The 15,112-nt window shown below is 43.2% G+C and overlaps 1 protein-coding gene across 14 annotated transcripts in view; it reads right to left on the reverse strand.

The window, feature by feature from the left end:
• Nucleotides 1–15,112, reverse strand: part of NRXN3 (neurexin 3) — a gene marked incomplete at both ends in the record, with an annotated part of 1,490,367 nt that overhangs the window by 521,561 nt on the left and 953,694 nt on the right. For 4 of the 14 annotated variants that reach the window (XM_080809444.1, XM_080809447.1, XM_080809446.1 and 1 more), the window contains one exon: nucleotides 6,806–7,052. The exons of the other annotated variants lie outside the window; for them this stretch is intronic. In XM_080809444.1, coding sequence (XP_080665570.1) covers nucleotides 6,806–7,052 — 247 coding nt within the window. Of the gene's footprint in view, nucleotides 1–6,805; nucleotides 7,053–15,112 lie in introns of those variants that run through there. 14 annotated transcript variants of the gene reach the window in all.

Consider the following 15,112-nt stretch of genomic DNA (forward strand, 5'->3'; position numbering starts at 1 on the left):
TCCTCTATAACTTTGAGTCCTGGTGAGTAGAAGCACCAGAAGGGACATCTAAAGAAATCCTCTATTTCCAGATCTAAAAATAGTAGTCCTAAAAAGACCTGTCTTTTTCTTAGTATAAACCAGATTACAGATTCAAGTTTCCAATGGGTGCTAAGCATCGTATAGGAATGTTTAAATTCAGCAGACGTCTTCCAGAAGCATGATCCAATTATGTATTTCCCAAATGAACTCAGAATATATCTTAGGGGCCTCTCCCCTTTTATTTCACTAGATTTCTCAGCTTCTAAACAGTTTGCTACTTGTCATCTTAGGCTACATTTTGCCTGGCCTGGTTTTTTTACATGTTATCAAAAAGCACAAGCTGACCACACATGCTATGTTCTTTTAGTGCCATAAACAAGGAAATGCATATCAAACCTGTCTCCCCTTGGAGGCAAAAAGTGTTGCTGTAGATAAGAAAATGAGGAGAAGCAGTAGAAGCACGCTCCTTAACCTCAAACTACCAACCAGTAGCCATTCAACACTGAAGCTTGATTTTGTACCAGGAATCCAAAGAGAGTTATCATTAAAATAGTTCTCAGAGAATATTTAATCTGTACACAGTACCTCACAATGTACCAAACACATCTTGTTTAATTTCTTTATAATTCTGTGACATCTGGGTGCTATTATTATTGCTATTCTCGGTTTAGAGATGAAGAAACTGAGTCAACGTCAAGCCTCATGACTTATCCAAGATCACAAAGTTCTGAAGTGACAAGAAAAAGACCGAGAACTAGTTCTTCCAATTCTAAATATTTCAGTTCATTGTCTCCATGTCCACTACCACTGCGCTGCCCATTTCCATCATCATTCACCTGACAGCCTCACGAGCATGTATTCTCTCAAAAGTCACTTTTCGAAAATATCTGAATACGGAAACAAAAACAAAAATGAAAGAAAAAACACTCAAAAAACTCATTCCACAAAGAGCTTGGGATCACTTGGGATACATTGCTCGGGATTTACAGCAGTCAAGTTGCTTGATGATCCTCGTACATTCTCTCACCCAAGCCTCATGACATGTCATGATGTAGACAGACTACTTCCTGTTTATACTTTAAGACGAACTTTCAACAAAATAAAAATCCAACAGAAAAATAATGAAATTGATACTTTGTTAAAAGGACATATTTTTCAGCTGCTAAAAAAGAGGGAGTTTATACTGATTTCACCCATTATTTTTTTCCCTTGAAGGGTGAGATGTGAGGGGAGTTGGTGATGTGTGTCTCAGGAAAGGGAAAAATGGGAAACTGTGGTTTATGAAGGAAGTTGCTGGGTAGGCAGGGAGATCTGGCCTGGAATGGCAGCAGGTCTAAGGAGAGAGAGTCTTGGAGTGTGGACGGTGGAGTCTGTCTGCAGAGCACATGGCTAGAGTCCAATGGAACTAGTCCACAAACAGAACTAGGTAGAGACTGGGTCACACAAGATGAACTGATAAGAAAGCAAACACAGGGTTGAACTAAACCTACTGGTATTGTTTTCTCCCAATAAACAGATTTTTCCTCCTGAGGCACTATCTCATCAGTTTTGTAAATTATTACCACTGTCACTGAAGGTTTTATATTTCCACTGGGAAAGTCTGAGTTTAGCGGAGATTCACTGAATAGTACGTTTTTATGTCTTTCCCAGTGACTGTGTCCTAGGGGAGGGGGAAGAGTGTTAATGGGCTGAATTGTGTCCTCCCAAAACTTGTATGTTGAAGCCCTACACCAAAATACTTTCAAATGTGACCGCATTTAGAGATAGTACCTTTAAAAGGGTGATTGACTTAAAATGAGACATCTGGGTGAACCTTGATCCAGTCTGACCAGTGTCCTCACAGAAGAGGATATTTGGACACACAAAGAAACATCAGGGACGCATGAACACAGAGCAAAGACCATGTGATGACACAATGAGAAGGTGGCCACCTACTAGCTAAGGAGAGAGGCCTCAGAAGAAACCAGATCTGCCAACAACATGACCTTGGACTTCTAGCCTCCAGAGCGGTGCAAAAATAAATTGCTGTTGTTTAAGTCACCCAGTCTGTGGTTTTATTTTTTTTTAATGGCAGCTCTAACAAACTAATAGATGGAGGAAAGTGTGGGTAAATTCAAGGTTTATCTTCAGAGACCTGCCTCCCTCTCAGATCACCCAGGGTCCTAGTGAAGCAAGCCTTCTGAGATCCACAAAATTCATTCCCTAAAATGTAAAACGGAGTATGTCACTCCTCCTAGATTCAAAATCAGATGATAAAACAAAAAAGTTCTTACTATGGAATTCCAGCCATCACCCAGTCTGGTGAAGATTTTTGTTTGTTTGTTTATTTTTTCCTGAAAGCAATTGTTTTAGTGATCTCATCTCCTGTCCCTATGATATGACAACCCTCATGCCAGCCCCCCTGACCTCACATCACTCTCCCTGCCACAGTGATCCACACTGAAAGTACTGAAAAATTTACAGTAGGATACTATAATTTTCCTTTGGTAATCTTTCAAGAACAAGTGAATCTCCAGACCTACCACTTGCCAGCAAATCTGAGAGAAGAAAAACAATGCATCTAGAGGAGAGAAAGAAGGAGAAACCAATTTAATTAATTCATCACCGAGGCCAAAGACATATAAATCTTATAATTTTATCTGTCAACCAACACTATGAATTATTCAGCAAACTGAATCCCAAGAAGGAAGGGAGAGAGAATGTGGTTAGGAAGCAGCTGGCTGAGCAGAAGAAAGTGCTCAACAGATCAGAGTAAAACAAGCCTCATGGCTGGAAAAACTTAAGTGGTAGGTCTTTGTGACAATGAATGACGAGCACAGTTTCTTAGAAGAAGGACTCCCGGCACATGCATCACTAGTGGGACCACGACCACCACTTCTACTGAGATGATTCAAAGAGGGCTCATTCTGCTTCCCTACATACACACACACACACACACATACACACACACCCTGGTTTCTGCGCAGGAGAATTTCCTCTAAATACACTCTGGTGTGTTCCCTTTTAAGACTGAGTTTTACGTCCCCAAGGAGTTCCCCTGCATTCCTGCAAGTCAGGAAGGCTGGCTATTTTATGTAGGATAAAATGCAAGGCACATACTAGGTCTAGATTCTCAGAAAAGTCAGTTTTCTAAACTATTAAGTATGAAAGTGTTTTTTTTTTTTTTTTTTTAGGTAGATGCTCACTGGAGTTCTTAAAGGCAGGATAAAAGAAAAAATATACAAGCCTCCTTTATGAAACTGAAGGTTGGTAAACAAATGTATTTTCATATTTATTTTCGTGTACCACTAAACTACCTAGAAGCATTGACAAGCATGTTATTTAAGCATGGAAATAAAGTTGAGGATAAAAAATACTTACAGGGATATTCTGAACAACAGAAGAATGTAAATTTGTACTTTATATAAAGACTATTTAAATGGTATATTAATTAATTTGCTTTGGTAGTTGGATCCTAATCCCCCCCCCAACATTTTTACATTAGAGAAGCACTTATCTTTCATAGATGATCAAAATACTTCTGAAACTATTCTTGGCTGAACGCCACAATGTCTTATGTAGATTTCTATCCTCAGCAAGGAGCACACAGCCTGACACATAGTAAATGCTCAATAAATGTTAGCTGACTACTGAGTAGGCCACTGCATGTCAGAAAGCAGGGAGCCTGAGTGAGAGAAGGGACCAGCCGAGGGGGGAAACCTACTAGATCCTACTTAAGAGAGAGTTCATTCTGTCCTGAGACACAGTCCTAAGGGGAGAGTATTCTGGGTGCCTCAGGTACGTGTGGTCTTAGTCTCCTGCACTCACAAAGGAGCGCAGCCTTCTCTAGGCCACCCTGGGCAGGGTGGTCTGGAGGGAGGGGGGAAAACAACTGATTAACAGGACAACTGGAGGACTTCTGGCTTTTCAGGAAATGAGCAAGGGAAACCAGCATGAAACAAACAAACAAACAAACAAACATCTCCAAGTTCAGAGGAAGTTCTTGGACCAAGGCTCTAGTGTTCATTTTATAGCAGAATGAAGGGCATTTACTCCTTTCCAGACAATGGAGACTGCTGCTTTTAACTCGGGAATAAGGTTGGCAGAAAACTATTAGTAATAACATTAGTCCCATGGTGCTGTGCCTCCTACTGCCTCCATCCAAAAGATTTTTTTCAAACAATTGCTGTTAGTGAAGCCTTTGTCTTGGACTAGGAGAAAGCAAGTGTACTCCAAGTAAGAATGAGAGATGCATTAGCAAAGCTCCAAGGGGTCTTCTGGTCTTTTCAGGACACAAAAGGTCACAACTTGGATGTGGGACTGGAGTCAGGGGTTGGGGCATCTTGTTGATTGCCGCTTCTCTTGTTTTCAAGCTCAAAAACATTAATTAAATATGCAAGGAGCCTACTTAATATAGATGCATTCACTCTCCAAGCCCCAAATCAATGGGATGAGACTTCAGGACTGAAAGAGGATACTCTAGAGGTGAATTCCTGAGTTTTCTTATCTTAGCCATGCCAGACCCTGGGATTCACCGCATGCCACAGCTGTGGTGGGGGAGGGCCTTTTCTGGGATCTCTAGTCATTTACTTACTTCGTTCTCCTTTTCCACCACACTGAATCTTATCAGATGCAGGCTAATGAGAAACCAGACTGGCAACGAGTCAAAAAGATTCAGAAGTTACTGAACAACTGATCCTTGAAAAAATGAAGTCAACAGAAAAGAGCTGTGTTTAATCTCTGCAAGGCTCAACCCCTGTAGCCCTTTTAGCTGAAAGAGAGAGAGACAGAGACAGAGAGGAGAGAGAGAGATTGACAGACTTAGGAACCCCTGGGACGTAGGGCTCTGCAAATACCATCACTTAACTAGTAGCTGCTTTTAACTGTTTACATCCTGTACAGAAAACATCGAGACTCTGCCAGCCTATAACCTCTAACTAATGCATAATATCCATCTCCCTGCTGATCATTTACACTAATTAGCGAAATTTAGCTAATTATCGCTGAGCCCTTCCATGTTTAATTATGGCTATTAGTAATCGTCTGTCTGGCTTCTTCCATCTCCCACTCCCCTCTTTTTCTTTCCCACTCTTTACAATCCTACCCCCACACCAGTCCCTCTCTCTCTTAGAAGCTAACAGTTTCCATTTCAATGAAATTTCTTTTGCTTTTTGGGTGGTTGTCATTCTTTCCTCTCCTTATTTATTTATTTATTTATTTTTTAAATAAAGCCTACACCAGACCCAGAGGGAGTCACAGAGAAAACAGCCCCCAGATCAAGATCAAGCATTCACTCCTTCCCACCACCCCTCTCCACCAACCTTATAAGCTCTGAGCTACTTGACAACTCCATCAAATAAAATTTAAAGAGAGTGCCAGGGACGCCTGGGTGGCTCAGTTGGTTAAGCAGCTGCCTTCGGCTCAGGTCATGGTCCCGGCGTCCTGGGATCGAGTCCCACATCGGGTTCCTTGCTCCGCAGGGAGCCTGCTTCTCCCTCTGTCACTCTGTCTGCCTGTGCTCGCTCTCTCTCTCTCTCTCTGACAAATAAATAAATAAAATCTTTAAAAAAAAAAAAAAAAAAAAAGAGAGTGCCAGAAAGAGCCAGAGCACGTGCTGGCATTTTCTCAATGTGCCTCCACTTAACACTACGGATGGTACAGAGCAGAAGCCCACGGCTAGGAGGCAGTGGGAAGAACTGACATTCTAAATGGGGTCTGGATGCTATAGGTCTTCAAACTACAAGTTAGGGCAGGGGACCTCTAGTGTGGTTCACTCGTGCTGCTCCCTGGAGGGCTGCTCCTGCCATTAGGTTCTGTGATTCCTACTCTCCTTGCTACCAGAGTAGAGTGCATAGTAAACAAATATTGAAGATCCCTTCTTTGGAACAGTTTACTACAGCAGACTCCCACCTTGGTGGCAGACATCGTCCTTTCAGAGGCAGCCTGCTCGGAGCTGAAATGATTTTTAAGAGCTATAGATCTCTCCCTTCAATAGCTATGCAAGGAGGGTTGTTCGCAGCAAAACACACCATACCTGTATTGTGTGAACCAGCCTCCCAGTGAAACCTTTAATTGAAATAACATTGGTATAAATGGTAGGATCAAAGTTACTGTAATTTACACTTGGGTTAATTCTAAATGGACTCTGTCTTATCTCTTCTATCACTTCCTGTGTAGTAGTTAGCAATCTTACATGTGCAGTTTCTGAGATAGTCGGTCTTTCCCTCAGACATGCGGACAATCATAAAGCTGCGCAAATGAACAATACTACCCTTTATTAATTACATTTTCTGCCTTCTTACACTCAGCTACTCTCCTCCCTGACCTTAACCACACAGGCCACTTCCCAGTAGTTCCATCAACTTCAGGCTGAAGACCTAAGGATCTCTGCTATCTACTTTCCCATGACTAGCTCCAAAACAAGATCTGAAAAAAGGGTGAAAGCAAGGTGAATGGATATTCTTAAAGTGCAAAACCCAGCACTTATCTGGTAAGTTGCTAGCCATCACGGGGGTGGGGGGAGTGAAGGAGGCAGAAGGTTGCAAAGGGGAAAATGTGGTGTTTGTGAAGCTATGAATGAGAAAGCTAAGGACAGGAGAAACCCTTAGAGAACTGAGGGGCTGGGGCAGAAAACGCTAGACTTTAAGGGGGAAATGAACATTTTCTTCTCTCATGCACATGCGATGGATGCTTTTTATCAAATTCAATTTTTTTATTATCTTCCCACCCTTGACATTACCTGAAAGGCGAGTGGGTTAAGGAATCGCTATGCCCCATTAAAAGGATAAAGAGCAGAGAGACCCACCGTGCCCTCCTCGAAGGGAGACAGGGGAGCGATAGATAGAAATAGGCACTGAGTGATGCTTGCTGCCATGGAAATGGTGCTCGTGCTGAGAGTGAGACCCCGGCGAGGAAGAGGAGGAGGAGGAAGAAGCTACATTAGAGGAACTCCACACAGAGCTGACGATACATCCCCAGAAGAGGGACCAGATCCCAAGCGTCCAGGCCGGCCGGCGAGGAGGGCTCCGTCTCGCGTGGATTCTCAGGTGCATGGTCAACGCACTGGACCACTACAGATGGGCAGTTTGAATTCCAGCCAGAGAGGAATAATGAAGTTCATGATGCCCAAGGGCCCATCATAGCAGCAGGAATACTTGCCCGGATTTTGGAAAGAGGGAGGGAATAAGCGCTTTCAAGACAGATGATGAATCAGTTAAAAAAAAAATTAAAAAAAAAAAAAAAAAGGGAAGAAGAAGGCAAAAACTCCTCTTTCCCGGGGCTGAAATTTAGAACGCCAAAGTCCACCCAGGTATAGCAACCCTCCTAGGGAGCCCCGGAATGCCACACATGTCAGGGGAGGCCCGCCGCGGCTTCCTCCTGATCTCCAGGCGACTCAACTGCACACTCCGGGAAGCCACACAGAGGAAAGGTGGAAACGAAGAAGAGGGGAGAGGCAGCAGGAGACTCAAGAAGGTTCAGGTTAGTTTATCCCAACATCCAGGCAGTTTGAACATTTTTTTTTCTCTTTTTCCACTTCCATGCGATGCACTGCAGAACTGCCAGGCAAAAGGGGGCTGCAGGTGGGAGAGTTCTTCGCGTGTTCCCGAAATCTCGGTGGAAGGGCGCGGAGGCTGTTAACCCTGCGCGTTCTGGAAGAGCGCCACGGAGCAACCGCCTGCGTCCTGGGTTTCCCAACTGGATGAAAAGCAGTAGCAGCAGCAGCAGCAGCAGCCGGAGGAAGAGAACAAGAAGGACCGGAGGGAAAGAGGCAAGGAGGGGGAAGCCAGCGCGGAGCAGCCACCCAAACCAACGTGGCCCTGGGCGGAGAGAGGTGGGTGGGCGAGCAGGGAGAACGCAAGAGGAGGTGCCCGGCAGGCGGCAGAAGTGGCAGAGAAGCGGGCGGGCGCCGGCAAAGTGCGCGGAACTGGGAGGCACAGGTGAAGTGAAGCGAGGAGTTGGGGAGCCAAATTCACAAATGGGCAAGTCATATGCAAATAGCGCACTCCCGAGAGCAAATCAGTGCAGCCCGAGCGCTCTGCCGAGGGACTGGCTGGCTCCGGAGGGAGGAGGGGCCCGAGCGACCCGGAATCCCGGCCCTCCCCATTCAAGTACACGCTCGCTCGTCTACACCCGCGCGAGCCTCCCGCGCACACCGCTGCCCTCCCCGCGCTCCGCTCCCTCCCAGAAGAGGGAGCGTGTGTGTGCGCGGGGATGAGTGAGACCGACAGACCTACAGACGGACGCTGAGCCTTCTCTCTCTCTCTCTCTCTCTCTTTAAAGCACCCTTTCCCTTCTCTCGGGCGCATTAAGCCAGATTCGGATGATTAAGGCACCTTTTACAGTTTGGGAAGAAAAACGCAGGCGATGGCTAAGGCTGAAGTAGCCCCAGATAGAAATAAAAATAAACCCCTTGAGTCAGCAAAAGCGCTGGAGCGGCTGCACACGGTGGTGCCGCCCGCACGCTCCCCCGGGGCCTGGCGGTCAGCACCGCGCGGCCGCTCTCCCAGGCCCCCACCCGCAGGGGGAGACGCGGGAACCCGCGTCCTGTCTCTTGACAGTGAGCGGAAGACGCGGCCTGGGGACCCCAGAGGGTGAGGGGTTTGGTGGCTGGAGGCCCTTCGAGGAGGTTCCACACCCCCCTCCCCCCCCTTGCACAGGACGCTCTCGGAAATTCAGGTCCCAGGGGTTAGTGCCCGCGCCAGCTGTCCTGGTCAAAGAACTTCAGAAGGGGCGAGGGCTGCTTCTGCTGGCGGAAGACGAGCGGCTGGCCCGCCCTTGACTGGCCTCGGGGGCGCTGCCCCGGGTGGTGAAGCCTCCGAACCTCCAGGGAGCAGGGCACCAGAGAGCGCGGCTTTTACATCCAGGCTGAACCTGCAGGGGAGAGCGGGAGTGACAGGAAGAGAGCTGGCGCGCCCGTCCTGGCCATCTGTGCCTCCAGGAGGAAGCTGACCTAGGGCTCTGCCAGAGAACAGTGACATTCTGGAGGATATGGCCTCCACCCGCCTCCCTGCCCCCCCCCCCCCCGCACTCTGCACGATGAGAGCTGGAGGCAAAAACCCAAAGGGCAGCCCTCCTAAACCTGGGGGAGGGGAGCAGGGGGATCATGCTAGCTTTGGTTTCCTCCTTCGTATTCACCTTGGTTGAAAAAGCCCATTACATTTGGGGGGAGGCAGAGGGAATAGTACTTGATGGCTAAAATATAAACACACACACACACACACACACACACACACACATATCATATATATTCATATATACGTTAAAATGTGTATCTGTCTACATATCACATATATGTGTCTATATGTCTCTCTCTCTCTCTCTCTCTCTCTATATATATATATATATATACAATATTTAGGTGGCATTTGTCTTTTAAAAAGAGCTTATAGCACCTAGCACCTATTATACTCCTGATCTCAACATTTCGAACTCACTGAGGAAAAAACAAACATACAAACGGGGATTAGACAGTCCTATTCATCCTTGGGACACCCTGAGGAGATGTTAAGGAAACTGGTATTTTTAACAGATAAACATAAAAAAGTTATGGATGATTTGTATTCAAGGTCAAATATCAAGTCCATTTTTGCATTGACGGTGGTGATTTGGCATTCGGGTTCTGAAATCAGTATTTTTAAGGTTCATTGCCTCATGGTGAATGGTGCACAGTCATCCCAACTGGTCAGGCTCTCAGCTGTAAGGGTGATCTGGGATCCAAAAGTCTCCAAAGGAGGTGGCCTTCTTTCAAGGTCTTTCATGGCCTTGGGTGGTGGCCTTAAACTAGCAACATGTACCCAGGAGCACCTCAGCAAGCAAGAGGGGTGGTTTATGGAGACTCAATTTAAACCTGTTTCCTCCTCTGTAAAATGTGGATAATGTCTTCCCTCATGAGGGTCTTAGTAATTTTAAATGAGATAATGTATATACAACATCTGGCATAGCACTTGACAAAGAGTGGCCACACTCTTTGTTCAGTAGAAAAATAAGCTAAAACTCCAAGGAGGGGAAGTATGATGTGGTTAGGACCATATGTTATTAGTAAAAAGTTTGGAAAAACAAACAAACAAAAAACACCTTCCTGCCCTAAGTCCTTTCTCTGAAGCAGATGATAATTCCCTTTGAATCCATTACTCCTTAATTTAGTCCCTCAGAGGGGCAAGTGGGTGGCTCAGTCCTTAAATGTCTGCTTTAGGCTCAGGTCATGATCCCAGGGTCCTGGCATCAAGCCCTGCATTGGGCTTTCTGCTCAGCAGGAAGCCTGCTTCTCCCTCTCTCACTCCCCCACTCCCCTTGCTTGTGTTCCTTCTCTCGCTGTCTCTCTGTCAAGTAAATAAATAAAATCTTAAAAAAAAAAAATATAGTCCCTCAGATGGATTCTCACTGCCCTTTGGATGTATTCTAACTGCGTCATGACCCTCCATGGACCTAGGTGACTTGGCCTAGTTCTCCAGCTCCACCTTCTGCCAGGTGACCCCTTACTCACTACTTTCTAGTCTCCCAGACACTCCTGTTCTTTGTGTCAAGTTCTTTTCCAACCAGAAGCCTTTACATTTGTAATCCTCTAAGACAGATTTTTTTCCCAAGATTTTTAGGGGACTGGTTCATTTCCTATCACCTCCCCAAAAGCCCTCTCTGACTGCCATCTAAAGTTAGCCACCACCACCCCCTGACAGGCCCTTTATCCCATTACTTTGTTCTATTTCCTTCAGGGTACTATCCACTTTCTGAAATAATTTTACCTGCATTTTTATTTTTAAAATCAATCAATTTATTTATTTATTTATTTATTTATTTATTTATTGGTATTCTAGCTCCTTAAGTTCCCTGAAATCTGAGCCTTTGTCTTGTTGTCTCTACATCCTCAGTGTATGGAAGAGTGGGTAGCACATAGTAGATGCTCAGTAAATATTTGCTGATTGAAGCAATCCAGTGAATCAGTTGCCAGTCTCATTGTAACATGTTCTTATTATCGTAAGTTTCACTGACACATTGATCTGGCTTCGGTGACATCGGTCCTTAGGGACACATTATTTCCCGAGCTGATGAGTTTACCACCCACCCACTTAATGTTTTCCTTCTTTTCTAAATTGGCACTGAGTGTTGGAGATTCTGTTTTTGACTTCATCCTGAGGAAGCATGGGAAACTTAGATGGACCTTTCAATTAATTCTCTGCTAGGCAACAAAGTGAAAAGAAGTCCTTAATGTGGCACAAAATCTGGAAATGCTGCTGGTGTGTCGCAGCTGGAACTATTCATTTTACTTGTCATACTTATAATTTATTTATTTTCTTTTTGCAAAATGTCAAAAGAAGTAGCCGCGGATTCTGGTAAGGCTGCTTCCATTTGGGGACCCAGTTGAAAACTGAGGAGACATATCAGAAGATAAATCCGAGACTGGTTTATTTTTCTTCTACTGCTGCAAAGAGATAACCCACAATTATCCTGATAAAATTCATATCCTTCTCCAATTTAACACATTCTTGATTTCTTTTTTCATTTCTTTTCTATCCTTCCTATTTCTCTAGTCCACATATTTTTCTGAAACTTCTTTTCTAATTCTCATTATCCTCAGGCCTGTTAGAGTTTAAATTAGGCTGATATATGAAATATATTAAATATATGTATATTTTTTTTAGATTTGTATCTCTACTGATACCTCCTAAACACTGCCTGTAGCTAGAGCCCAGCTGAAGGATTTGTCCCACCCTTTACTACCATCAAAAGCCCCCCTCTCTCCTCCTCAATCGTCTTCTCTAGGGCCTCCTTGGGTGAGAGCATGTAGCCCTAGATGAGTCCATGGATAGACACAAAAAAAGAGAAACAGATTTAAAAACGTTATGCTCACTAATGATTTAAAGTTGAAAAGTTTAAATAATTTCACAGGAACAACCACACTTAGTTCCACGGGGACAAACCCTCACAAAATCCTAAACAGTCCTTTGGGAACCTTAGGTTTCTGAGTGGAATGTAGTTCTAAAAATATTAACCAAACCAACCAAACAAACAACAGCAACAAAGCCTCTAGCTGGATTTGCTTGGTTGGTAATAGCTGGGCTTCTCTATTCTTTCAGACTTTAGAAGGTGCCATGACAGAAGTCCTCTCCCTGTTCCAATCTCCCCACTCCTTCCCGCACTACAGAAGAGGGCCCCAAAACAAGGTGTGAGAATCCTTACTGGGCTGACTCTCTTTGTCTTGCTTTGTTCTGTACCTCAGCTATAAAGTAGTCCGGGGAATCTTCTGGCTTCTAAAATAGGGCTTGTGATAGTATTTCATGGCGCCCAGTGCCAGGAGCCTAACGTGGAGCTGCTCTGTTGGTCTCACAATACGTTTTGTGCCTGCACGTGTCCATTCTCCCTTATATAGACTCTGAGTTTCCACTTCACTGCCAGCAGGAGACACCTGTCAAGTTGTTTGTCGCGGGCATGTCTAATATGAGTGCAGAGACATAGAGAGTCCCAGAGCAGTCTGTTTCTGCACGAGCCCTAAACCCTCAGGTGAGGGCCCTCTTTTTCTAAACATGAAGAACAGAAATCCTTACGTTCTCGCGGTTCACGAAAGGTAAGTTTAGGAGGAGGAAAAACCAAACCAAACCAAACCAAACTAAAATCAAACAATAACTAAACTCTCATAATGTGAAATGAAATACAATTTCTGAAAAATGCAGGTGGCTGCTCACATGGCTAACAGTCGAACTTTGCTTTATTATATGTCAGATTTATTTATAGCCATGAAATTAATTCATCCCTCTGCTCATTTAAGAAAGTGATCCTGCACAAAAGCAGATTTTGATTATATTTTCCATTTAGAGGTATAAAAGAGAAGCATTATTCTTCTAAGCATCACTTCTAAATGTATTTGATTTTAAAAAAAGACAATGGCACCCTTGCATAACTTTAGTTTACAGAATGTATATATTACTTCTCTCCCTTTAACTTAGCATTCTTATAAATATCCATACTTATTCTCTTGTCCTCCTTGTGGCTGAAATGGGGATATCAGGAGTTTGGATGTTAAAAAATTTCCTTAGGAAATTTTCCAAATTTCTTGAGTTTGAGCAATAGTGCTGGGATATCTACTTCATTAGAATTCCACGCATTTCTTCAAGGATAAGAAAAATACGAAATGCTTCTGGTTAGACCTTAGCCATCTTCCTTCGAAGTCCAAGTGAAACTATTTTCTCATGGAAGCAAATTTTCCTTATCCTCAAGGACAGAATTCAATTAGTTACTTGTAGGGATTTGGGCATTTAAACCTGCTCGTCTTCACTAAGCTTACACTGGATATCAGAAATCTCAATTTCACGTCCTCCGCATCGTGTAAATCTTTATCCAGTTTTAAGGACTCAAACAGGATGAATTATTGTTATACAGTAACAGAATTAATAATATCATTTCTATGTTTATAAGATAATTACCAAACAAAAGATTTAGACAGCACTTTGAATGTGCATACAGATTTAGATTCAAGGCTCTGGTGCTCAAGACTTCCTAGGTTCAAATCCTGATTCTGCTTTTTTAGCTGCTTGTGAAAATGTTGACAAGATCCTTAGCATCTTTGTACCTCTGCTTTTTGATCTGTAAACTAGGAATAATCATACCACCTATTTAAAAAGTTTGCTCTGAGGGCACCTGGGTGGCTTGGTTGGTTAAGCAAAACTGCCTTCAGCTCAGGTCACGATTCTGGAGTCCCAGGATCGAGTCCTGCATCACGCTCCCAGCTCCATGGGAGTCTGCTTCTCCCTCTGACCTTCTCTCCTCTCATGCTCTTGCTCAATGTCTCTCTCTCAAATAAAAAAATAAAATCTTAAAAAAAAAAAGTTTGCTGTGAGAATTCAAAAATCAATAGATGTAAAATGTGTATAAACAGTGCCTGGCACATAAATTAATAATCAATAAATGGATTTATACATTGACAAAAAATCTTTTTCTCCAAATGACTCCTTTAAAGTCATTCTTGCAGATAGTTTTCTCTTCTTTTTGATGCAAATCTCAAGAGGAGTGAATAAACAAAAAAGGTCCCCTGCAATTCCAAAATGTAGAATGGAAAGTCCCTCCCATGTGCTACCTGACTCATTGCATTTTCTTTGTCCATATTTCACAGAATGAGGAGCAGCTTAGTCATGCCTTTTCTCACAAATACCCTTTGAGCCAACTCCAAAACAATAAAGCTCATCGTGGTCCCAGAGCCAGATAATATGAACTACTGAGACCCAGCAATGTTTTATAAGTAATAATTTTCCTGTATAGGGTGAAACCCATACCACCTCGGTCTGCTTTGGGATCTAGAAGGTCTCGCTGGCTACTTTTCTTTCCTATTTCTTTATTTTCCTACTTTTTTCCTTTTAAATAAGCAATTAATTCTAATTATTTAGCCTTCCCACTAAAAGGCATCCCCTCTAAATCTTTTAATATTTTCATTGGGTTTATTGGTACTTTATTATTATTCAGTAAATGCTTTATTTCAAGTTAATGTGAATGTATCTCTAAACTAGGTTCTACTCAGTATAGAAAGAAACAATTACTTTGGTGCATCAGTTCATCTACTTCACGAACATTAAATTTTTGCTAACACAGGTAAGCCATCAAGTGAAGTCCTAGAGACTCAGTGAAGATTTAAGGCCTTAAGAAGTATATAATTTAGCAGGAAAAAAATAAAAATAAATAAATAAAACAAGCCATAAACTCTGTTCATATATACAGCCTCCAAAATACAATGTGATACATGCTATAATAAATGCATAAATGAAGTATACAAAAGACTAGAGAATTGAGAATAGAGAAATGAATGTAGGGAGAGGAGGTGCCGTCAGAACTATCAGGAGGGATTCAAAGACAAGATGGCATGTGAACTGAGTGTCAAAGGACTAGAGTTCAAATTCTGTCTACTACTTATTGGCCATGTGGCCTTGAGCAAGTTCTTTTATACTCACTGACTTTCTTCCCTCTATAGTATAATTATGAATGATCCCCACCTCACAGGATTGTTTTGTGGGTTAAATAAGAAGATATATCTTAAAAGAACATTGCAAATATTCAGGTTCACTATTATTATGAACCTCAATGATTTCAAATAGTAGAGAGGCAGGAATATCAATTATGGAGATTACCAGCA

The sequence above is a fragment of the Martes martes genome (assembly GCF_963455335.1).
Source record: "Martes martes genome assembly, chromosome: 7".
NCBI lineage: Eukaryota > Metazoa > Chordata > Mammalia > Carnivora > Mustelidae > Martes > Martes martes.